Raw genomic sequence first — 24,782 nt, forward strand, 5'->3', positions numbered from 1 at the left:
ATGTTGTTCCTGAAGTGTAGATGTTCCTGAAGTGTAGATGTTGTTCCTGAAGTGCAGATGTTGTTCCTGAAGTGCAGATGTTCCTGAAGTGCAGATGTTCCTGAAGTGCAGATGTTGTTCCTGAAGTGCAGATGTTCCTGAAGTGTAGATGTTCCTGAAGTGTAGATGTTCCTGAAGTGCAGATGTTCCTGAAGTGCAGATGTTCCTGAAGTGCAGATGTTCCTGAAGTGCAGATGTTCCTGAAGTGTAGATGTTCCTGAAGTGTAGATGTTGTTCCTGAAGTGTAGATGTTCCTGAAGTGCAGATGTTCCTGAAGTGCAGATGTTCCTGAAGTGCAGATGTTCCTGAAGTTGACCTCTTGTCCCGTGTGTTCTCAGAGAGACCGTGAGGGCGGACGATGCAGAAGGGTCTGAAGAAGTACTTTGTGAACATGGACGAGTATCTGTGCAGCCTGGGCCTCTACAGGAAGATGGTGGCACGAGACGCGTCCAGCCTGTTCCGCGCCGTGTCCGAGCAGGTCAGAACCTTCAAACCGTCCCCCGTATTCACCTGTGACCCCCCAGGGCCTAAACCCTGATCCAGCCCCAAGTGTTTGTACATCTGTGTAAACATCTGTTTTATCTGTGTGTCCTCTGCAGCTGTATTACTCTCAGAACTACCACCAGAAGATCCGCCAGGACTGTGCCAACCACATGAGGAGCCACCGCAGCAGCTTCGAGCCGGTCAGTCCGTACTGTGTCTTTAAGTAGCTTTAGCTCAGGCTGTACTGTCTCTTTAAGTAGCTTTAGGTCAGTCCGTACTGTCTCTTTAAGTAGCTTTAGGTCAGTCCGTACTGTCTCTTTAAGTAGCTTTAGGTCAGTCCGTACTGTCTCTTTAAGTAGCTTTAGGTCAGACTGTACTGTCCCTTTAAGTAGCTTTAGGTCAGTCCGTACTGTCTCTTTAAGTAGCTTTAGGTCAGTCCGTACTGTCTCTTTAAGTAGCTTTAGGTCAGACTGTACTGTCCCTTTAAGTAGCTTTAGGTCAGTCCGTACTGTCTCTTTAAGTAGCTTTAGGTCAGTCCGTACTGTCTCTTTAAGTAGCTTTAGCTCAGTCCGTACTGTGTCTTTAAGTAGCTTTAGGTCAGTCCGTACTGTCTCTTTAAGTAGCTTTAGGTCAGTCCGTACTGTCTCTTTAAGTAGCTTTAGCTCAGGCTGTACTGTCTCTTTAAGTAGCTTTAGGTCAGTCCGTACTGTCTCTTTAAGTAGCTTTAGGTCAGTCCGTACTGTCTCTTTAAGTAGCTTTAGCTCAGGCTGTACTGTCTCTTTAAGTAGCTTTAGGTCAGTCCGTACTGTCTCTTTAAGTAGCTTTAGCTCAGTCCGTACTGTCTCTTTAAGTAGCTTTAGGTCAGTCCGTACTGTGTCTTTAAGTAGCTTTAGGTCAGTCCGTACTGTCTCTTTAAGTAGCTTTAGGTCAGACTGTACTGTCTCTTTAAGTAGCTTTAGGTCAGTCCGTACTGTGTCTTTAAGTAGCTTTAGGTCAGTCCGTACTGTGTCTTTAAGTAGCTTTAGCTCAGTCCGTACTGTCTCTTTAAGTAGCTTTAGGTCAGTCCGTACTGTCTCTTTAAGTAGCTTTAGCTCAGTCCGTACTGTCTCTTTAAGTAGCTTTAGGTCAGTCCGTACTGTGTCTTTAAGTAGCTTTAGCTCAGTCCGTACTGTCTCTTTAAGTAGCTTTAGGTCAGTCCGTACTGTGTCTTTAAGTAGCTTTAGGTCAGTCCGTACTGTCTCTTTAAGTAGCTTTAGGTCAGTCCGTACTGTGTCTTTAAGTAGCTTTAGCTCAGTCCGTACTGTCTCTTTAAGTAGCTTTAGGTCAGTCCGTACCGTCTCTTTAAGTAGCTTTAGCTCAGTCCGTACTGTCTCTTTAAGTAGCTTTAGGTCAGTCCGTACTGTGTCTTTAAGTAGCTTTAGCTCAGTCCGTACTGTCTCTTTAAGTAGCTTTAGGTCAGTCCGTACCGTCTCTTTAAGTAGCTTTAGCTCAGGCTGTACTGTGTCTTTAAGTACCTTTAGCTCAGTCCGTACTGTCTCTTTAAGTAGCTTTAGCTCAGACCGTACTGTGTCTTTAAGTAGCTTTAGGTCAGTCCGTACTGTGTCTTTAAGTAGCTTTAGGTCAGTCCGTACTGTCTCTTTAAGTAGCTTTAGGTCAGTCCGTACTGTGTCTTTAAGTAGCTTTAGCTCAGTCCGTACTGTCTCTTTAAGTAGCTTTAGGTCAGTCCGTACTGTGTCTTTAAGTAGCTTTAGGTCAGTCCGTACTGTCTCTTTAAGTAGCTTTAGGTCAGTCCGTACTGTGTCTTTAAGTAGCTTTAGCTCAGTCCGTACTGTCTCTTTAAGTAGCTTTAGGTCAGTCCGTACCGTCTCTTTAAGTAGCTTTAGCTCAGTCCGTACTGTCTCTTTAAGTAGCTTTAGGTCAGTCCGTACTGTGTCTTTAAGTAGCTTTAGGTCAGTCCGTACTGTGTCTTTAAGTAGCTTTAGCTCAGGCTGTACTGTCTCTTTAAGTAGCTTTAGCTCAGGCTGTACTGTCTCTTTAAGTAGCTTTAGCTCAGTCCGTACTGTGTCTTTAAGTAGCTTTAGGTCAGTCCGTACTGTGTCTTTAAGTAGCTTTAGGTCAGTCCGTACCGTCTCTTTAAGTAGCTTTAGCTCAGTCCGTACTGTGTCTTTAAGTAGCTTTAGGTCAGTCCGTACTGTCTCTTTAAGTAGCTTTAGGTCAGTCCGTACTGTCTCTTTAAGTAGCTTTAGGTCAGTCCGTACTGTGTCTTTAAGTAGCTTTAGCTCAGTCCGTACTGTCTCTTTAAGTAGCTTTAGGTCAGTCCGTACTGTGTCTTTAAGTAGCTTTAGCTCAGTCCGTACTGTCTCTTTAAGTAGCTTTAGGTCAGTCCGTACTGTCTCTTTAAGTAGCTTTAGGTCAGTCCGTACTGTCTCTTTATGTAGCTTTAGGTCAGTCCGTACTGTCTCTTTAAGTAGCTTTAGGTCAGTCCGTACTGTCTCTTTAAGTAGCTTTAGGTCAGTCCGTACTGTCTCTTTAAGTAGCTTTAGGTCAGTCCGTACTGTCTCTTTAAGTAGCTTTAGCTCAGGCTGTACTGTGTCTTTAAGTAGCTTTAGCTCAGTCCGTACTGTCTCTTTAAGTAGCTTTAGCTCAGTCCGTACTGTCTCTTTAAGTAGCTTTAGGTCAGTCCGTACTGTCTCTTTAAGTAGCTTTAAGTCAGTCCGTACTGTCTCTTTAAGTAGCTTTAGGTCAGTCCGTACTGTGTCTTTAAGTAGCTTTAGCTCAGTCCGTACTGTGTCTTTAAGTAGCTTTAGCTCAGGCTGTACTGTCTCTTTAAGTAGCTTTAGGTCAGTCCGTACTGTCTCTTTAAGTAGCTTTAGGTCAGTCCGTACTGTGTCTTTAAGTAGCTTTAGCTCAGTCCGTACTGTCTCTTTAAGTAGCTTTAGGTCAGTCCGTACTGTGTCTTTAAGTAGCTTTAGGTCAGTCCGTACTGTCTCTTTAAGTAGCTTTAGGTCAGACTGTACTGTCTCTTTAAGTAGCTTTAGGTCAGACCGTACTGTGTCTTTAAGTAGCTTTAGGTCAGTCCGTACTGTCTCTTTAAGTAGCTTTAGGTCAGTCCGTACTGTCTCTTTAAGTAGCTTTAGCTCAGTCCGTACTGTCTCTTTAAGTAGCTTTAGGTCAGTCCGTACTGTCTTTAAGTAGCTTTAGGTCAGTCCGTACTGTCTCTTTAAGTAGCTTTAGGTCAGTCCGTACTGTGTCTTTAAGTAGCTTTAGCTCAGTCCGTACTGTCTCTTTAAGTAGCTTTAGGTCAGTCCGTACTGTCTCTTTAAGTAGCTTTAGGTCAGTCCGTACTGTCTCTTTAAGTAGCTTTAGGTCAGTCCGTACTGTCTCTTTAAGTAGCTTTAGCTCAGTCCGTACTGTCTCTTTAAGTAGCTTTAGGTCAGTCCGTACTGTCTCTTTAAGTAGCTTTAGCTCAGGCTGTACTGTGTCTTTAAGTAGCTTTAGGTCAGTCCGTACTGTCTCTTTAAGTAGCTTTAGCTCAGTCCGTACTGTGTCTTTAAGTAGCTTTAGGTCAGTCCGTACTGTGTCTTTAAGTAGCTTTAGGTCAGTCCGTACTGTGTCTTTAAGTAGCTTTAGCTCAGTCCGTACTGTCTCTTTAAGTAGCTTTAGCTCAGTCCGTACTGTCTCTTTAAGTAGCTTTAGGTCAGTCTGTACTGTCTCTTTAAGTAGCTTTAGGTCAGGCTGTACTGTCTCTTTAAGTAGCTTTAGGTCAGTCCGTACTGTGTCTTTAAGTAGCTTTAGGTCAGTCCGTACTGTGTCTTTAAGTAGCTTTAGGTCAGTCCGTACTGTGTCTTTAAGTAGCTTTAGGTCAGTCCGTACTGTGTCTTTAAGTAGCTTTAGGTCAGTCCGTACTGTGTCTTTAAGTAGCTTTAGGTCAGTCCGTACTGTCTCTTTAAGTAGCTTTAGGTCAGTCCGTACTCTGTCTTTAAGTAGCTTTAGGTCAGTCCGTACTGTGTCTTTAAGTAGCTTTAGCTCAGTCCGTACTGTGTCTTTAAGTAGCTTTAGGTCAGTCCGTACTGTGTCTTTAAGTAGCTTTAGGTCAGTCCGTACTGTCTCTTTAAGTAGCTTTAGCTCAGTCCGTACTGTCTCTTTAAGTAGCTTTAGCTCAGTCCGTACTGTCTCTTTAAGTAGCTTTAGCTCAGTCCGTACTGTCTCTTTAAGTAGCTTTAGGTCAGTCTGTACTGTCTCTTTAAGTAGCTTTAGGTCAGTCCGTACTGTCTCTTTAAGTAGCTTTAGGTCAGTCCGTACTGTGTCTTTAAGTAGCTTTAGGTCAGTCCGTACTGTCTCTTTAAGTAGCTTTAGGTCAGTCCGTACTGTCTCTTTAAGTAGCTTTAGGTCAGTCCGTACTGTGTCTTTAATTAGCTTTAGGTCAGACCGTACTGTGTCTTTAAGTAGCTTTAGCTCAGTCCGTACTGTGTCTTTAAGTAGCTTTAGCTCAGTCCGTACCGTCTCTTTAAGTAGCTTTAGCTCAGGCTGTACTGTCTCTTTAAGTAGCTTTAGGTCAGTCCGTACTGTCTCTTTAAGTAGCTTTAGCTCAGGCTGTACTGTCTCTTTAAGTAGCTTTAGGTCAGTCCGTACTGTGTCTTTAATTAGCTTTAGGTCAGGCCGTACTGTCTCTTTAAGTAGCTTTAGGTCAGTCCGTACTGTCTCTTTAAGTAGCTTTAGGTCAGTCCGTACTGTGTCTTTAATTAGCTTTAGGTCAGACCGTACTGTGTCTTTAATTAGCTTTAGGTCAGACCGTACTGTCTCTTTAAGTAGCTTTAGGTCAGTCCGTACTGTGTCTTTAATTAGCTTTAGGTCAGACCGTACTGTGTCTTTAATTAGCTTTAGGTCAGACTGTACTGTGTCTTTAATTAGCTTTAGGTCAGGCCGTACTGTCTCTTTAAGTAGCTTTAGGTCAGTCCGTACTGTCTCTTTAAGTAGCTTTAGGTCAGGCTGTACTGTGTCTTTAAGTAGCTTTAGCTCAGGCTGTACTGTCTCTTTAAGTAGCTTTAGGTCAGTCCGTACTGTCTCTTTAAGTAGCTTTAGGTCAGGCTGTACTGTGTCTTTAAGTAGCTCAGACCTGGTTCTGTCTCTGTTTCAGTTCGTGGAGGGTTTGTTTGAGAAGTATCTGCAACGCCTGGAGGATCCAAAGGTCAGTACGAGTACTACTGCAGTACTACTGTTGTACTACCGTAGTTCTATTTCCTCCCTCCTGAATGTTCCTTCGCGCATGCGTAGTTCGAGTAGTTAATACCAAATGAGTCACACCTGTGACCCTGGACGACGCCCCGGAGGAAATAAATCCCCGTCATCCGAGCCTCTGCTCCTTTTTCTTCTCGCGTGTGGTTCCAACAACGTGACTTTAGCCGTTTGTTTTTGGAGTTTTCCGCTGTCGCTGGAGGCCCTGTCGCTGGAGGCCCTGTCGCTGGAGGCCCTGTCGCTGGAGGCCCTGTCGCTGGAGGCCCTGTCGCTGGAGGCCCTGTCGTTGGAGGCCCTGTCGCTGGAGGCCCTGTCGCTGGAGGCCCTGTCGCTGGAGGCCCTGTCGCCGGAGGCCCTGTCGCTGGAGGCCCTGTCGCTGGAGGCCCTGTCGCTGGAGGCCCTGTCGCTGGAGGCCCTGTCGCTGGAGGCCCTGTCGCTGGAGGCCCTGTCGCTGGAGGCCCTGTCGCTGGAGGCCCTGTCGCCGGAGGCCCTGTCGCTGGAGGCCCTGTCGCTGGAGGCCCTGTCGCTGGAGGCCCTGTCGTTGGAGGCCCTGTCGCTGGAGGCCCTGTCGCTGGAGGCCCTGTCGCTGGAGGCCCTGTCGCTGGAGGCCCTGTCGCTGGAGGCTCTGTCGTTGGAGGCCCTGTCGTTGGAGGCCCTGTCGCTGGAGGCCCTGTCACTGGATGCCCTGTCGCTGGAGGCCCTGTCGCTGGAGGCCCTGTCGTTGGAGGCCCTGTCGCTGGAGGCCCTGTCGTTGGAGGCCCTGTCGCTGGAGGCCCTGTCGCTGGAGGCCCTGTCGCTGGAGGCCCTGTCGCTGGAGGCCCTGTCGCTGGAGGCCCTGTCGTTGGAGGCCCTGTCGCTGGAGGCCCTGTCGCTGGAGGCCCTGTCGCTGGAGGCCCTGTCGTTGGATGCCCTGTCGCTGGAGGCCCTGTCGCTGGAGGCCCTGTCGTTGGATGCCCTGTCGCTGGAGGCCCTGTCGTTGGAGGCTCTGTCGCTGGAGGCCCTGTCGCTGGAGGCCCTGTCGTTGGAGGCTCTGTCGCTGGAGGCCCTGTCGTTGGAGGCTCTGTCGCTGGAGGCCCTGTCGTTGGAGGCCCTGTCGCTGGAGGCCCTGTCGCTGGAGGCCCTGTCGTTGGAGGCTCTGTCGCTGGAGGCCCTGTCGTTGGAGGCTCTGTCGCTGGAGGCCCTGTCGTTGGAGGCCCTGTCGCTGGAGGCCCTGTCGTTGGAGGCCCTGTCGCTGGAGGCCCTGTCGCTGGAGGCCCTGTCGCTGGAGGCCCTGTTGTCGACTTTGGCTGGAGTAGCGGTGGACCGTCCTCCTTGGGCTGCGACAGTTGGATCTTCGCTGTTTTCTGTCGGTATATTTGAGTGTTGTTGGTGACGGTGGCGTTCGCGCCTCCTCTCCCAACTCACGGCGTTTGGTGTTGGTGCACACCGTCGTTGTTCTTTTGTGCTCCCGGAGTGTGGGGTTGGTTTGTTGTTTCGCTATAATTGGTGGCGGTAGCGTTCGCGCCCCCTCTCCCAGTTGGAGCTTGGCGTCTCGTCCCACTCTCGTGTGTGGTGCAGACGGTTGTGAGGATGGATGGTTCACGTTGCTGTGTGGCTTGTGGGACGGTTGTGAGGATGGATGGTTCACGTTGCTGTGTGGCTTGTGGGACGGTTGTGAGGATGGATGGCTCACGTTGCTGTGTGGCTTGTGGGACGGTTGTGAGGATGGATGGCTCACGTTGCTGTGTGGCTTGTGGGACAGTTGTGAGGATGGATGGCTCACGTTGCTGTGTGGCTTGTGGGACAGTTGTGAGGATGGATGGCTCACGTTGCTGTGTGGCTTGTGGGACAGTTGTGAGGATGGATGGTTCACGTTGCTGTGTGGCTTGTGGGACAGTTGTGAGGATGGATGGTTCACGTTGCTGTGTGGCTTGTGGGACAGTTGTGAGGATGGATGGCTCACGTTGCTGTGTGGCTTGTGGGACGGTTGTGAGGATTGATGGCTCACGTTGCTGTGTGGCTTGTGGGACGGTTGCGAGGATGGATGGTTCACGTTGCTGTGTGGCTTGTGGGACGGTTGTGAGGATGGATGGTTCACGTTGCTGTGTGGCTTGTGGGACAGTTGTGAGGATGGATGGTTCACGTTGCTGTGTGGCTTGTGGGACAGTTGTGAGGATGGATGGTTCACGTTGCTGTGTGGCTTGTGGGACGGTTGTGAGGATGGATGGCTCACGTTGCTGTGTGGCTTGTGGGACAGTTGTGAGGATGGATGGTTCACGTTGCTGTGTGGCTTGTGGGACGGTTGTGAGGATGGATGGCTCACGTTGCTGTGTGGCTTGTGGGACAGTTGTGAGGATGGATGGCTCACGTTGCTGTGTGGCTTGTGGGACAGTTGTGAGGATGGATGGCTCACGTTGCTGTGTGGCTTGTGGGACAGTTGTGAGGATGGATGGTTCACGTTGCTGTGTGGCTTGTGGGACGGTTGTGAGGATGGATGGTTCACGTTGCTGTGTGGCTTGTGGGACAGTTGTGAGGATGGATGGCTCACATTGCTCACATTGCTGTGTGGCTTGTGGGACGGTTGTGAGGATGGATGGCTCACGTTGCTGTGTGGCTTGTGGGACAGTTGTGAGGATGGATGGCTCACATTGCTGTGTGGCTTGTGGGACGGTTGTGAGGATTGATGGCTCACATTGCTGTGGGGCTTGTGGGACGGTTGTGAGGATTGATGGCTCACATTGCTGTGTGGCTTGTGGGACGGTTGTGAGGATTGATGGCTCACGTTGCTGTGTGGCTTGTGGGACGGTTGTGAGGATGGATGGCTCACGTTGCTGTGTGGCTTGTGGGACGGTTGTGAGGATTGATGGCTCACATTGCTGTGTGGCTTGTGGGACGGTTGTGAGGATGGATGGTTCACGTTGCTGTGTGGCTTGTGGGACGGTTGTGAGGATGGATGGTTCACGTTGCTGTGGGGCTTGTGGGACGGTTGTGAGGATGGATGGCTCACGTTGCTGTGTGGCTTGTGGGACGGTTGTGAGGATGGATGGCTCACGTTGCTGTGTGGCTTGTGGGACGGTTGTGAGGATGGATGGCTCACGTTGCTGTGGGGCTTGTGGGACGGTTGTGAGGATGGATGGCTCACGTTGCTGTGGGGCTTGTGGGACGGTTGTGAGGATGGATGGTTCACATTGCTGTGTGGCTTGTGGGACGGCGCTCCAGGCAGATGACGGTCATGACCTGTGCCCTGCCTGCCTTGGGCCTGACCACCTTCGGGAGGCGCTGTCGGATCATCCTTGCATGAACTGCGGTTACATGTCCCGGGCCGTGAGGCTGGCTAGGTTGGCGCAGTTGCGCACTCAAGATGGTGCTGACCTTCCTCCTTCTGGGCAGGTGGTTCTCCCTGCACGTTCGAAACGCCGGAGTGAGTCCACAGCCATTGGGCCTGCGCCTGAGTCGAAGCAGTTGAGGTCTTATGAAGGCCTGTCCATGAGGTTTGAGCAGTTGTCTGCAGAGTTAGCGATGATGAAGTCCCTGTTTCAGTCACATCGCTTGGATCCTCCCTTGGCTGGGGCTGGGTTCTCTTCCCCGCCCATGCCTGCTTTGAATAGGGAGTTAGAGGTTGTTGAGGAGGTGGAGGATGTTTTGTCTCTGGCGGCCTCAGCCTCTCGCTGTAGGGATGAAGGAGAGGCTCCATTGTCTGTGGCCGGATCGCGCTCTTCGACTCAGAGTACAGCTAGTGAGGCGGCAGACAGCTCCATGCAGGAGGTCTTGTGCATGGCTTTGAGGCGGCTGCGGGTGGATATTCCGCAGCCGGGAGAATCTGCTCCTGGGAGCGCCTTCTTCAGGCGCGTACAGGCTCCTGCCCCTTTTATTGTCCCACAATCGTCGGAATATCTGAGGGAGTTAAATGCATGCTGGCGCGACCCAGGAGCCTTTTCGCACCTCTCCGCGGATGGTCGGGTGTTGGCTGCTATGCATGAGGCGGCAAAGGCAGGCTTGGAGCGCATGCCAGCGGTTGAACCTGCCATAGCTTCACTCATCGTGTCACCGGATGAGGCTCTGCGTCGTGATGTTCGTTGCCCACGGGTACAATGTCGCGCTACTGATGACCTCCTCTGTAGAGCCTACAGTGCTGGGGCACGGGCTGGTCGTCTTGGTAACTCGCTGGCACACCTCATGTTTGCCCTCTCTGAGGGGGGTGTGGCGGTTGCTACCGGGTTTAGTGATGCGGCACTGCAGGCGTTTGCTCTGATGACCAGGGAGCTGGGCCGTGTAATGTCTTTCCTCGTTCAGGCTCGTCGGCAGGTTTGGCTCAGTCTACGCTGACTGAGACATGCCGTAGGACCCTGCACAGTGTTCCTGTGGAACCGGGAGAGATGTTTGGTTCGGCTGCCCTGGAGGCATTGGAACGAACCGTTCAAGACAGCAGCTTTCAGGTCTCAGGGTTATGCAGCCCCCCCCCTCCTCGGCGGCCGTTACTGAACCCGCTGACCGCTCGCAGCCTCGGTCCCGGGCTGGTGGTTCTTCTCCTCGTGATGTTTCACGGAGGACCAGTGGGGACTTTCGTGGCACGGTCCGCCGCTCAGGAGGGCAGGCCCGAGTGTCGGGTTCTGGCCGCCGCCCCCCCCCGGGGCCTAAAGGGGCCGTGGGGCTAGACAGTGAAGCCAACGGGCCGGCCGTCGGACACTTTTCCCATCAGCAGCTCAGTTACTGGGCTGCTCATGCTGTAGACCCCCCTTGCCACTTTGACCCATGGCTACAGACTACAGTTCTGATGCCGCGAGCCGGTGAAGGCTCCTGGACCAGGAGCTTTCCGCCCTCCTGGCCAAGGGGGCAATCGAGGCAGTGGATCCTCTGCTGCAACCCAGGGGATACTATTCAACATACTTCCTCGTGTCAAAGAAAACAGGCGGGTTCCGTCCCATTTTGGATCTGAGGGGGCTCAATCGGTTTCTGAAGGTCCTGCCTTTTCACATGCTGACCACGGCAGAGGTTCTGCAGGCTATTGCGAGACTATATCGACTGGTTCACGTCGATAGACCTCTCCGATGCGTACTTCCATGTGCCCATTGCGGTCGAGGTGCTTTCTGGCTCATGTGTCCCAGTTGGGCCTCAAGGTCAACTTGGAGAAGAGTTGTCTGTCCCCGTCTCAGACGACAACTTTTCTTGGGATGGTTTTGGACTCGACTTCCATGGCGGCTCGTCCATCGGTTCGCAGAGTAGACGACATCCTCCAGTTGGTCGGTCAGTTCGCGCTGGGCAGGCGGTTCCCCTACGTCACCTTCCTGCAGTTGTTAGGGAAGCTGACATCTGTCACTCGCATTGTACCTTTGGGCCTGCTGTCGCTGCGTCCTCTACAGTGGTGGCTCAACGGGTTTCGCCTGGACCCCAGGCGTCACAGGCATTGCAGACTCACAGTGACAGGGACATGTCTCCGTGCCCTGACTCCGTAGGGGGACAGGTCCAACTCTCCAGGGGTGTCCCTTTGGGGGTAGTTGTGTGTCGCAGGGAGGTGGTGACCACAGACGCCTGGGGCGCTGTGTGGCAGCACCGGGCCGTCCAGGGGCGCTGGAGTCCGAGGGAGCGGCGTACACTTGGCTCTCCGGCGTTTCCTGCCCCACCTGGTAGGCAGGCATGTTCTCGTCCGAACAGACAACACCGCAGCTGTCTACCACATCAACCATCAGGGGGCACCAGATCTGCACCGCTTCTGGAGGCGTCCAGAGCTCTTTTGGTGTGGGCGGCCCCTCGATTGGCCACTCTGCGGGCGGTGTATCTGCCTGGGGAACACAACCGGGTAGCGGACGCTCTCTCTCGTCAGTCATCTGCTCCGGGGGAGTGGACCCTTCACAGCGAAGTGGTGCACATGATTTGGGACCTCTTTGGTCGAGCGGAGGTAGACCTGTTCGCCTCGAAGGAGTCGACTCAGTGCCCGCTGTGGTTTTCTCTTACGGGGGCATCGGGTGCACTGGGTCAGGATGCGTTGGCTCATCCGTGGCCTCAGGTCCTGCTGTTCGCTTTTCCGCCCCTTCCACTGATTTGGCCCACTCTTCAGCGGGTTCTGAGGGAGGGTCACAGGTTGTTGCTGGTGGCCCCGTTCTGGCCAGCACGGCCGTGGTTCCCCCTGCTGCGAAGTCTGATTCGCGGCAACCCGTGGTGTCTCCCGAACAGGAGGGATCTGCTGTCTCAGTCGGGAGGGCAGATTTGGCATCCCGACCCTCCTCGTCTTCGGCTGTGGGTCTGTTCGTTACAGGGCCCTTGTCACAGTTGACTGGGTTGCCGGCGTCTGTCCATTTTGAGTGCCAGGGCCTCCTCTACTCGTCGGCAGTCTGATAACAGATGGGGCTGTTTTCCCGGTGGTGTTCTGGTCGTGATGAGGACCCGGCTCTGTGTTCAGTGGCCTCTATTCTGGAGTTTCTGCAGTCGCTCTTTGATGAGGGTCGCTCTCCTTCCACACTTAAGGTCTATGTGGCAGCGATCTCTGCTCATCATGCTGAGATTGATGGTTGTACTGTGTGGAGCTCGTTTTCTGCGTGGGACTCACAGGTTGCGCCCACCAACGGTCCCATGGTCGCCTGCCTGGGATCTGCCTGTGGTTCTCCAGGCGCTCTCTCCTGAGTGAGGTGGGTGCTCAGGATTCCTCGTGGCGTAGCTGGTTCTAGTCATTCAGTGCTTACAGCACTGAGTGAGGGGGGTGTGGCTGAATGGTCAGGAGGGATGAAATAGAACTCTGTAGTACTCCGGTAGTACTCTGTAGTACTCCGGTAGAACTCTGTAGTACTCTGTAGTACTCTGTAGTACTCTGTAGTACTCTGTAGAACTCTGTAGTACTCTGTAGTACTCTGTAGTTCTCTGTAGTACTCTGTTGTACTCTATAACGGTGGTGTTGTGTTCCAGGAGACCGTGGGGCAGGTGGAGATCAAGGCTCTGTCTCAGCTCTACAGGTCAGACACATCACTCACTTCCCTGGACGATCGAGAGCTTCATTATGGGATTATGGGTTCTAACAAGGATGTAGTTCTCCTGTAGTACTCCTGTAGTACTCCTGTAGTTCTCCTGTAGTACTCCTGTAGTTCTCCTGTAGTTCTCCTGTAGTACTCCTGTAGTTCTCCTGTAGTACTCCTGTAGTTCTCCTGTAGTTCTCCTGTAGTTCTCCTGTAGTTCTCCTGTAGTTCTCCTGTAGTTCTCCTGTAGTACTCCTGTAGTTCTCCTGTAGTTCTCCTGTAGTACTCCTGTAGTTCTCCTGTAGTACTCCTGTAGTACTCCTGTAGTACTCCTGTAGTACTCCTGTAGTTCTCCTGTAGTTCTCCTGTAGTACTCCTGTAGTACTCCTGTAGTACTCCTGTAGTGATCTAAAGTGTAGTAAATACTTCACCAGGTCTGACGTTAGAACAAGGTTTAAACAGAGGAAGTCCATCAGCACAAACGCTGAGGGTATAGGAAGGGCATCAGGGTTAACCGCGGCTCATACTTGTAAATGTGCCTCGTCCTGGTCCTAAAGTCCTGTCCCTGAACAGACGCTGTTTCCTGATCTACCGTTACCCCGGGAAACCGGCCACCGTCATCGCTGACGAGGACTACACCGAGAAGGTCAGTGCCAGAGTATCCACACGACTGTGTCCTCCAGAGTCTGTGTCCTCCAGAGTCTGTGTCCTCCAGAGTCTGTGTCCTCCAGAGTCTGTGTCCTCCAGAGTCTGTGTCCTCCAGAGTCTGTGTCCTCCAGAGTCTGTGTCCTCCAGGGTCTGTGTCCTCCAGAGTCTGTGTCCTCCAGAGTCTGTGTCCTCCAGAGTCTGTCCTCCAGGGTCTGTGTCCTCCTCCTCCAGGGTCTGTGTCCTCCAGAGTCTGTCCTCCAGGGTCTGTGTCCTCCTCCTCCAGAGTCTGTGTCCTCCGGAGTCTGTGTCCTCCAGAGTGTGTGTCCTCCAGAGTGTGTGTCCTCCAGAGTGTGTGTCCTCCAGGGTCTGTGTCCTCCAGGGTCTGTGTCCTCCAGAGTGTGTGTCCTCCAGAGTGTGTGTCCTCCAGAGTGTGTGTCCTCCAGAGTGTGTGTCCTCCAGAGTGTGTGTCCTCCAGAGTCTGTGTCCTCCAGAGTCTGTGTCCTCCAGAGTCTGTGTCCTCCGGAGTCTGTGTCCTCCAGAGTCTGTGTCCTCCGGAGTCTGTGTCCTCCAGAGTCTGTGTCCTCCAGAGTGTGTGTCCTCCAGAGTCTGTGTCCTCCAGAGTCTGTGTCCTCCAGGGTCTGTCCTCCAAAGTCTGTGTCCTCCAGAGTCTGTGTCCTCCAGGGTCTGTGTCCTCCAGAGTCTGTGTCCTCCAGGGTCTGTGTCCTCCAGGGTCTGTGTCCTCCAGGGTCTGTGTCCTCCAGGGTCTGTCATCCGGAGTCTGTGTCCTCCAGAGTCTGTGTCCTCCAGAGTCTGTGTCCTCCAGAGTCCTTGATGTCTGACAGTTGTTTGTGTTTGTTCAGGTGATTCTCTGCTGCTCCATAAACGGTCACTACGACATCGTTTACCCGCGGAGTTACCCGGTGTCGGCCGCCCTCTGCCAGTGTGAGTCCCTCATCTTATTCTTCTCTGACCCGGCTCTGACCCGTGTCTCTGACCCGACTCTGACCCGACTCTGACCCGGTTCTCTGGTTCTGACCCGGCTCTCTGGTTCTGACCCGGTTCTCTGGTTCTGACCCGGTTCTCTGCTTCAGCGCTGGTGTACGAGGTTCTCTACGTGGGAGTGTTTGGTTTGGAGGAGCAGGAGTTGGTTCAGGTCCTGGATCAGTTTCGAGTCGGAGGCAGAAGATTCAGGAACAGCCTGTCAGTCTGCAGCGACTTAGAGGACAGGTACTACTACTATTACTACTACTACTACTGCAAATACTACTACTACTATACTACTACTACTACAAATACTACTGCTACTACTACTGCTACTACTGCTACTACTACTACTACTACTGCAAATACTACTACTACTATACTACTACTACTACTACTACTAATACTACTACTACTACTACTACTACTGCAAATACTACTGCAAATACTACTACTACTATACTACTACTACTACAAATACTACTACTACTATTACTACTACTACTACTGCAAATACTACTACTACTACTATACTACTACTACTACAAATACTACTGCTACTGCTACTACTACTGCTACTACTACTACTGCTACTACTACTACTACTACTGCAAATACTACTACTACTATACTACTACTACTACAAATACTACTGCTACTACTACTGCTACTACTGCTACTACTACTACTACTACTGCAAATACTACTACTACTATACTACTACTACTACTACTACTAATACTACTACTACTACTACTACTACTGCAAATACTACTGCAAATACTACTACTACTATACTACTACTACTACAAATACTACTACTACTATTACTACTACTACTACAAATACTACTACTACTATTACTACTACTACTACTGCAAATACTACTACTACTACTATACTACTACTACTACAAATACTACTACTACTATTACTACTACTACTACTGCAAATACTACTACTACTATACTACTACTACTACAAATACTACTACTACTATTACTACTACTACTACTGCAAATACTACTACTACTACTATACTACTACTACTACAAATACTACTGCTACTACTGCTGCTGCTGCTGCTACTGCTACTACTGCAAATACTACTACTACTATACTACTACTACTACTAATACTACTACTACTACTACTGCAAATACTACTGCAAATACTACTACTACTATATTACTACTACTGCAAATACTACTACTGCAAATACTACTACTGCAAATACTACTATTACTACTACTACTGCAAATACTACTACTGCAAATACTACTATTACTACTACTACTGCAAATACTACTACTACTACTACTACAAATACTACTACTATTACTACTACTACTGCAAATACTACTACTACTACTACTACTGCAAATACTACTACTACTATTACTACTACTACTGCAAATACTCCTACTACTACTGCAAATACTACTACCACTACTAATGCAGTGACTTAGAGTAAAGGTACTGCAAATACTCCTGTATTTCAGGGAGGAGGGGGAGCCGGGCGTGACCTCAGAGGATAAGCCCCGCCCAGTGTCGGACGAGGCCCCGCCCCCCAGCCGCTTGTCGTTACCATATAAGGTGTTGAAGTCGTTAGACGGAGACGTTTACAGGAACCTGGAGTTTGACGTGTGGCAGGAAACCTGCAAAGGTACGTATCAGAGTACCGAGGTATCCGAGTACCGAAGTATCCGAGTACCGAGGTATCCGAGTGCCGAGGTATCCGAGTACCGAAGTATCCGAGTACCGAGGTATCCGAGTGCCGAGGCATCCGAGTGCCGAGGCATCCGAGTGCCGAGGTATCCGAGTACCGAAGTATCCGAGTACCGAGGTATCCGAGTACCGAAGTATCCGAGTACCGAGGTATCCGAGTACCGAGGTATCCGAGTACCGAGGTATCCGAGTGCCGAGGTATCCGAGTACCGAAGTATCCGAGTACCGAGGTATCCGAGTGCCGAGGTATCCGAGTACCGAAGTATCCGAGTACCGAAGTATCCGAGTACCGAGGTATCCGAGTGCCGAGGTATCCGAGTACCGAATTATCCGAGTACCGAATTATCCGAGTACTGAGGTATCCGAGTACCGAAGTATCCGAGTACCGAAGTATCCGGGTACCGAAGTATCCGAGTAGCGAGGTATCCGAGTACCGAAGTATCCGAGTACCGAAGTATCCGAGTAGCGAGGTATCCGAGTACCGAAGTATCCGAGTACCGAAGTATCCGAGTACCGAAGTATCCGAGTACCGAAGTATCCGAGTACCGAAGTATCCGAGTACCGAGGTATCCGAGTACCGAAGTATCCGAGTACCGAAGTATCCGAGTACCGAAGTATCCGAGTACCGAGGTATCCGAGTGCCGAGGTATCCGAGTACCGAAGTATCCGGGTACCGAAGTATCCGAGTGCCGAGGTATCCGAGTACCGAGGTATCCGAGTGCCGAGGTATCCGAGTACCGAAGTATCCGAGTGCCGAGGTATCCGAGTGCCGAGGTATCCGAGTACCGAGGTATCCGAGTACCGAAGTATCCGGGTACCGAAGTATCCGGGTACCGAAGTATCCGAGTACCGAGGCATCCGAGTGCCGAGGCATCCGAGTGCCGAGGTATCCGAGTAGCGAGGTATCCGAGTACCGAAGTATCCGAGTACTGAGGTATCCGAGTACCGAAGTATCCGAGTACCGAAGTATCCGGGTACCGAAGTATCCGGGTACCGAAGTATCCGAGTACCGAGGTATCCGAGTGCCGAGGCATCCGAGTGCCGAGGCATCCGAGTGCCGAGGCATCCGAGTGCCGAGGCATCCGAGTGCCGAGGTATCCGAGTACCGAGGTATCCGAGTACCGAAGTATCCGAGTACCGAGGCATCCGAGTGCCGAGGCATCCGAGTGCCGAGGCATCCGAGTGCCGAAGTATCCGAGTGCCGAAGTATCCGAGTGCCGAAGTATCCGAGTACTGAGGTATCCGAGTGCCGAAGTATCCGAGTGCCGAGGCATCCGAGTGCCGAAGTATCTAACCAGGAAGTGACGTTAGCTTCATGCTACATGTGCTACATGCTAACGTTCATCACAAAGTGAACCCTGTGTTTCCTCAGAGCTGCAGAAGACGGACTACATGGTGTTCGCCGGCCGCCAGTACTTCCTCGGAGACAAGTGTCAGGTACAACCCGCAGGTGTACGTCAGTGGCAGAGTGGTTAGCCTCAGGAGCACATATGCTTCTGAGGATAACCTCAGAGACAAGTGTCAGGTACAACACTCAGCTGTACGTCAGTGGCAGAGTGGTTAGCCTCAGGAGCACATATGCTTCTGAGGATAACCACAGAGACAAGTGTCAGGTAAAACACTCAGCTGTATGTCAGTGGCAGAGTGGTTAGCCTCAGCACATATGCTTCTGTCTCAGGTTCGACTGGAGCCCAAAGGGAAATACTACAACGCCTTCATCCAGGAGGTCGGCACCCACAGCTCTGCAGTCACGGTGTTCATCGAGGAGCTGGGAGAGAAGTGCGTACTATTACTACTACTATTACTACTGATACTACTACTGATACTACTACTGATACTACTGCTAAAACGTGATCATAAGCTGGGAAAAATATGGAATATGGAAAAATATCTTTTAAGAATTGGGGGGAAATGTTTTTTTTTTTATATAATTGGAAAACACGTTGTAAAATGGGGGGGATTCAAAAATTGGGGACGTTTTGGGAAAAATAATAATAAGAATAATAATAAGATAAGAAAAACTTAAGTGTTTTTTCTGCACTTTTGTAGTTTGAGGAAGTTCTTTTGGTCGTTTCTCCTCAAACAAATGATACAAGTGTAGAAGAAATGAAATGGAAGGAAAAGGAATAAATTAACATCTGTTCCTGATTTTAGTTCAGGTATCGAAAAAAGTATCGTATCGGTATCGGAAATCAAGTATCGTATCTATAAAATGCACCGTCCCAGTAATGAGCCTTCCCATTATAAAAGTCGAGCACAGTCACTGGACTCGACTGTGAAACTAACTGTCCCGTCTCTGCCGGACAGGCACCTGGTCCCTCTGACCGACCTGAAGCCCGTCAACCCCGTCCCGGCCTGGAACGTGGCGCCGATGCGGAAAGACCTGGGTAAGACCTGAGGGGCGGGGCCTTTGTTTCTGTTGTTTCCTGGTCTTTTCTTACCGGGGTCTGTGGTTCCAGACTCGGACTCTCGCGGACAGAGACACCGGCAGCGCTTCTTTCGGAAAGTGCGCGGCGGGAAAGGGGCGGATCTGATGCTGGCCCCGCCCCCGACGTTTGCGGGTCAGGTGGTGCCCCCGCGCTTCCAGCCCACGTCCCGCCCACCACCGTCGCCCACAGCGACCGGCATGACCTACGACCCCTATGCCCCACCCCCTCCGCCGCCACATCACCACCACCACCCGAGAGGCCAGAGGTACGCCCCGCCCAGGTAAGCCCTGCCCAGGTTAGCCCCGCCCAGGTAAGCCCCGCCCAGGTATGTAATACACCTGAACACACCCGCCCAGGTACGTACTCAAAACTACCACCAAATACTCCAAAAACACCTGCACATGTCACCTGAGAACAGAGGTAAGCCCCGCCCAGGTATGCACTCAAAACTACCACCAAATACTCCAAATACACCTGCACACATCACCTGAGACCAGAGGCAAGCCCCGCCCAGGTAAGCCCCGCCCAGGTAAGTAAATACACCTGTACACACACAGGTACATATTCAAACTATTACCAAATACATTTGTACACATCACCTGAGAATAGAGGTACGCCCCACCCAGGTAAGCCCCGCCCAGGTAGGTACTCAAAAACTACCACCAAATACTCCAAATACACCTGCACACATCACCTGAGAACAGAGGTAAGCCCCGCCCAGGTACGCACTCAAAACTACCACCAAATACTCCAAATACACCTGTACACATCACCTGAGAACAGAGGTACGCCCCACCCAGGTATGTAACACACCTGAACACACCCCGCTCAGGTACGTACTCAAAACTACCACCAAATACTCCAAATACACCTGTACACATCACCTGAGAACAGAGGTAGGCCCCGCCCAGGTGAGTAAATACACCTGTACACACACCCCGCACAGGTACATATTCAAACTATTACCAAATACACCTGTACACAACATCACCTGAGAACAGAGGTAAGCCCCGCCCAGCTCTGACCATGTGACTCCTTTTCCCCCTCTGTTTGCATGAAGCTCCGCCCGTTTCCTGAACCGGCACCTGATTGGCCCACAGCTGACGTATTACCACCCAGGACGGCGCTACTACCACGACTACGATAACTACGCCTTCCGCTCCCGGTACCGGAGTCTCCGCCTCGCGCCGCGCCCGCACGGTTCTGTGTTTCTGATTCAGGCTTTTGTTCTGTGTGTCATGTGACCAGTCGCAGTCGCCGGCAGTTTTCCCGGGACGGCTCGTTCGGATTCTCGGACGCCGTGGACGACTCGGAGCTGTACTTCCCTCTGGACCAGATCCCGGTCAGAACCTCCACACAAACACCAACGGCAGCGGGTCAATGGCTTTAAACATGTGGAAAAGATTTGGGATAAATTTGACAAACTTCGGAAAAAACGTGGTAATATTTAGTGTGTAATATGAGCTGGGAGAGAAGACGCTGGACTGAAGTGACCTGTTATTATATGTGTAATTGACGTAAAAATGTGGACAGGAAGTGGGCGTGTCCTTACATTGGCCACAGATGATGTCCTTTTAAACAGTCAAAAAGTGTTTACAAAGGGTTTTCTTGTTTCCCCTCCCCTTTCAGCCACAGGCTCCGCCCCCTCCCGCTGGCCCCTCCTACAGACCATCGCAGGCCCCACCCCTCTCCCAGGCTCCGCCCCCACACGCCAGCCCAGTTTCATCAGAGGAGGACGGAGACGCCAACGCCGCAGACGGTCAGACTTTAGTCCTTTATTAACGCTTTATTATCGTGTTATTAACGCTTCGTTATCATGTTATTAACGCATTATTGTGTTAATCTTTATTATCGTGTTATTAACGCTTTATTATCTTGTTATTAACGCTTCGTTATCGTGTTATTAGCGCTTTATCGTGTTAATCTTTATTATCGTGTTATTAACGCTTTATTATCTTGTTATTAACGCTTGATTATTGTGTTATTAACGCGTTATTATCGTGTTATTAACGCTTGATTATTGTGTTATTAACGCTTCGTTATCATGTTATTAACGCATTATCGTGTTAATCTTTATTATCGTGTTATTAAGGCTTTATTATCGTGTTATTAACGCTTCGTTATCGTGTTATTAGCGCTTTATCGTGTTAATCTTTATTATCGTGTTATTAACGCTTTATTATCTTGTTATTAACGCTTGATTATTGTGTTATTAACGCGTTATTATCGTGTTATTAACGCTTGATTATTGTGTTATTAACGCTTTATTATCGTGTTATTAACGCGTTATTAATGCTTTATTATTGTGTTATTAATGTGTTATTAACGCTTTATTATTGTGTTATTAACGCTTTATTATTGTGTTATTAACGCTTTATTATCGTGTTATTAACGCTTTATTATCGTGTTATTAACGCGTTATTAATGCTTTATTATTGTGTTATTAATGCGTTATCAACGCTTTATTATTGTTATTAATGCTTTAATATCGTGTTATTAACGCGTTATTAACGCTTTATTATTGTGTTATTAATGCTTTATTATTGTATTTTTAATGCTTTAATATTGTGTTATTAACGCTTTATTATCGTGTTATTAACGCTTTATTATTGTGTTATTAATGCTTTATTATTGTGTTTTTAATGCTTTAATATTGTGTTATTAACGCGTTATTAACGCTTTATTATTGTGTTATTAATGCTTTATTATTGTGTTTTTAATGCTTTAATATCGTGTTATTAACGCTTTATTATCGTGTTATTAACGCGTTATTAACGCTTTATTATTGTGTTATTAATGCTTTATTATTGTGTTTTTAATGCTTTATTATTGTGTTAATGCTTTATTATCGTGTTATTAACGCGTTATTAATGCTTTATTATTGTGTTATTAATGCTTTATTATTGTGTTTTTAATGCTTTAATATCGTGTTATTAACGCTTTATTAACGCTTTATTATTGTGTTATTAATGCTTTATTATTGTGTTATCAATGCTTTATTATCGTGTTATTAACGCGTTATTAATGCTTTATTATTGTGTTATTAATGCTTTATTATTGTGTTTTTAATGCTTGATTATTGTGTTATTAACGTGTTATTAACGCCTTATTAACGCTTGATTATCTTGTTATTAATAAAACGTTAACGCGTTATTAACGTGTTATTAACGCGTTATTAACGTGTTATTAACGCGTTATTAACGTGTTATTAACGCGTTATTAACGCTTGATTATTGTGTTAACGCGTTATTAACGTGTTATTAACGTGTTATTAACGCTTGATTATTGTGTTATTAACGTGTTATTAACGTGTTATTAACGTTTTATTAACGCGTTATTAACGTGTTATTAACGCGTTATTAACGTGTTATTAACGTTTTATTAACGCGTTATTAACGTGTTATTAACGCGTTATTAACGTGTTATTAACGCGTTATTAACGTGTTATTAACGCTTGATTATTGTGTTATTAACGTGTTATTAACGTGTTATTAACGTTTTATTAACGTGTTATTAACGTGTTATTAACGTGTTATTAACGTGTTATTAACGTTTTATTAACGCGTTATTAACGTGTTATTAACGCGTTATTAACGTGTTATTAACGCGTTATTAACGCTTGATTATTGTGTTAACGCGTTATTAACGTGTTATTAACGTGTTATTAACGCTTGATTATTGTGTTATTAACGCTTTATTATTGTGTTATTAATGCTGTATTATTGTTTTTAACGCGTTATTAATGCTTTATTATTGTGTTATTAACGCGTTATTAACGCTTGATTATTGTGTTATTAACGTGTTATTAACGCTTGATTATTGTGTTATTAACGCTTTATTATTGTGTTATTAATGCTGTATTATTGTTTTTAACGCGTTATTAATGCTTTATTATTGTGTTATTAACGCGTTATTAACGCTTGATTATTGTGTTATTAACACGTTATTAACGCTTTATTATCGTGTTATTAACACGTTATTAATGCTTTATCGTGTTATTAACGCGTTATTAATGCTTTATTGTGTTAACGCGTTATTAATGCTTTATTGTGTTAACGCGTTATTAATGCTTTATTATTGTGTTATTAACACGTTATTAACGCTTGATTATTGTGTTATTAACGCTTTATTATCGTGTTATTAACACGTTATTAATGCTTTATCGTGTTATTAACGCGTTATTAATGCTTTATCGTGTTAACGCGTTATTAATGCTTTATTATTGTGTTAGTAACGTGTTATTAATGCTTTATTGTGTTAACGCGTTATTAACGCTTGATTATTGTGTTATTAACGCTTTATTATCGTGTTATTAACGCTTTATTATTGTGTTATTAATGCGTTATTAACGCTTTATTATTGTGTTATTAATGCTTTATTATTGTGTTTTTAATGCTTTATTATTGTGTTATTAATGCGTTATTAACGCTTGATTATTGTGTTTTTAACGCGTTATTAACGTGTTATTAACGTGTTATTAACGCGTTATTAACGCTTGATTATCGTGTTATTAACGCATTATTAATGCTTTATTATTGTGTTATTAATGCTTTATTATTGTGTTTTTAATGCTTTATTATCGTGTTATTAACGCGTTATTAATGCTTTATTATTGTGTTATTAATGCGTTATTAATGCTTTATTATCGTGTTTTTAATGCTTTAATATCGTGTTAACGTGTTATTAACGCTTTATTATTGTGTTATTAACGCTTTATTATTGTGTTATTAATGCTTTATTATTGTGTTTTTAATGCTTTATTATTGTGTTATTAATGCGTTATTAACGCTTTATTATTGTGTTATTAATGCTTTATTATTGTGTTATTAATGCTTTATTATTGTGTTTTTAATGCTTTATTATTGTGTTATTAATGCTTTATTATTGTGTTTTTAATGTTTTAATATCGTGTTATTAATGCTTTATTATCGTATTATTAACGCTGTGTTTGTTTTCAGGAGAGTTCACGGACGACTTCATTTATGCCTCTCAAGGTAAGAAATGCAAACACTTTCAGACTTTTCAAACTTTCAGAGAACTGAGGGCCAGGAACTGAGGACCTGGAACCGAGGACCTGGAACCGAGGACCTGGAACTGAGGACCTGGAACTGAGGACCTGGAACTGAGGACCTGGAACTGAGGACCTGGAACTGAGGACCTGGAACTGAGGACCTGGAACTGAGGACCTGGAACTGAGGACCTGGAACTGAGGGCCAGGAACTGAGGACCTGGAACTGAGGGCCAGGAACCGAGGACCTGGAACCGAGGACCAGGAGCCGAGGACCTGGAACTGAGGACCTGGAACTGAGGACCAGGAACTGAGGACCAGGAACTGAGGACCAGGAACTGAGGACCTGGAACCGAGGACCAGGAGCCGAGGACCTGGAACTGAGGGCCTGGAACCGAGGACCTGGAACTGAGGACCAGGAACTGAGGGCCAGGAACTGAGGACATTTAAAAAAATAAAAAGAGGAATAGTGATGTGAATGTAGATGTTTGCAGTAGCACTTCAGCAGATTGAAAGTTAAAATGTTAAAATAACATTTTAATATTTTAACTTTATCAAAATGTTCTATGTTTGATATAACATTATATATATATATTATATCACACATATTCCTGATGTTTGATATAATATATAATGGTGTCATCATTGTTATAGAGAAAGTCCCAGATGTTCGGATTGGGATGATCTCTGGCTCTACAGTCAGATCTCAGGGATGTTCCTGATGTTATTCCTGATGTCCCAGATGTTGACGATAGATTCGGATGATCTCTGGCTCTACAGTCAGATCTCAGGGATGTTCCTGATGTTATTCCTGATGTCCCAGATGTTCGGATTCGGATGATCTCTGGCTCTACAGTCAGATCTCAGGGATGTTCCTGATGTAGTAATGACTTCACCTTTTGTTTCAGACCAAGGTTTCCAGACTCCTGCGGTTTACACCGAGCCCAGCGCTCACCAGGTCCTGATCCAAAACTATATCATATCATAATGTCATAATGTAATAATATAATAATAATAATAATAATATAATGTAATGATAATGTAATAATAATGTAATGTAATAGTGATATAATAATATAATAATGTAGTAATAATATAACATAACAATGTAATAATTAGATAATAAAATAATGTAATAACAATGCAATGTAATAATTATATAATATAAAAATCTAATAATATATAATAAAATAATAATGTAGTAATAATAATAATAATAATAATAATAATGTAATAAAATAATGTAATAATAATGTAATGTAATAATTATATAATAATATAATGTAGTAATATAATAATACAATAATT

General features: G+C 47.4%; 1 protein-coding gene across 1 annotated transcript in view; it reads left to right on the forward strand.

The window, feature by feature from the left end:
* Positions 1-397: 397 nt before the first annotated feature.
* Positions 398-24,782, forward strand: part of alg13 (ALG13 UDP-N-acetylglucosaminyltransferase subunit) — a gene marked incomplete at both ends in the record, with an annotated part of 30,114 nt that continues 5,729 nt past the window's right edge. The window contains 17 exons of the mRNA XM_079583218.1: positions 398-517; positions 639-722; positions 5,660-5,710; positions 12,634-12,680; positions 13,254-13,326; positions 14,189-14,270; positions 14,420-14,555; positions 15,812-15,975; positions 17,410-17,474; positions 17,716-17,816; positions 18,345-18,424; positions 18,497-18,746; positions 19,527-19,631; positions 19,715-19,808; positions 20,096-20,225; positions 23,425-23,460; positions 24,383-24,432. Of these exons, the coding sequence (XP_079439344.1) occupies positions 398-517; positions 639-722; positions 5,660-5,710; positions 12,634-12,680; positions 13,254-13,326; positions 14,189-14,270; positions 14,420-14,555; positions 15,812-15,975; positions 17,410-17,474; positions 17,716-17,816; positions 18,345-18,424; positions 18,497-18,746; positions 19,527-19,631; positions 19,715-19,808; positions 20,096-20,225; positions 23,425-23,460; positions 24,383-24,432 (1,668 nt within the window). The remainder of the gene's footprint in view (positions 518-638; positions 723-5,659; positions 5,711-12,633; positions 12,681-13,253; positions 13,327-14,188; positions 14,271-14,419; positions 14,556-15,811; positions 15,976-17,409; positions 17,475-17,715; positions 17,817-18,344; positions 18,425-18,496; positions 18,747-19,526; positions 19,632-19,714; positions 19,809-20,095; positions 20,226-23,424; positions 23,461-24,382; positions 24,433-24,782) is intronic.

This window comes from Gobius niger (assembly GCF_951799975.1).
Source record: "Gobius niger genome assembly, contig: SCAFFOLD_59, whole genome shotgun sequence".
Lineage (NCBI taxonomy): Eukaryota > Metazoa > Chordata > Actinopteri > Gobiiformes > Gobiidae > Gobius > Gobius niger.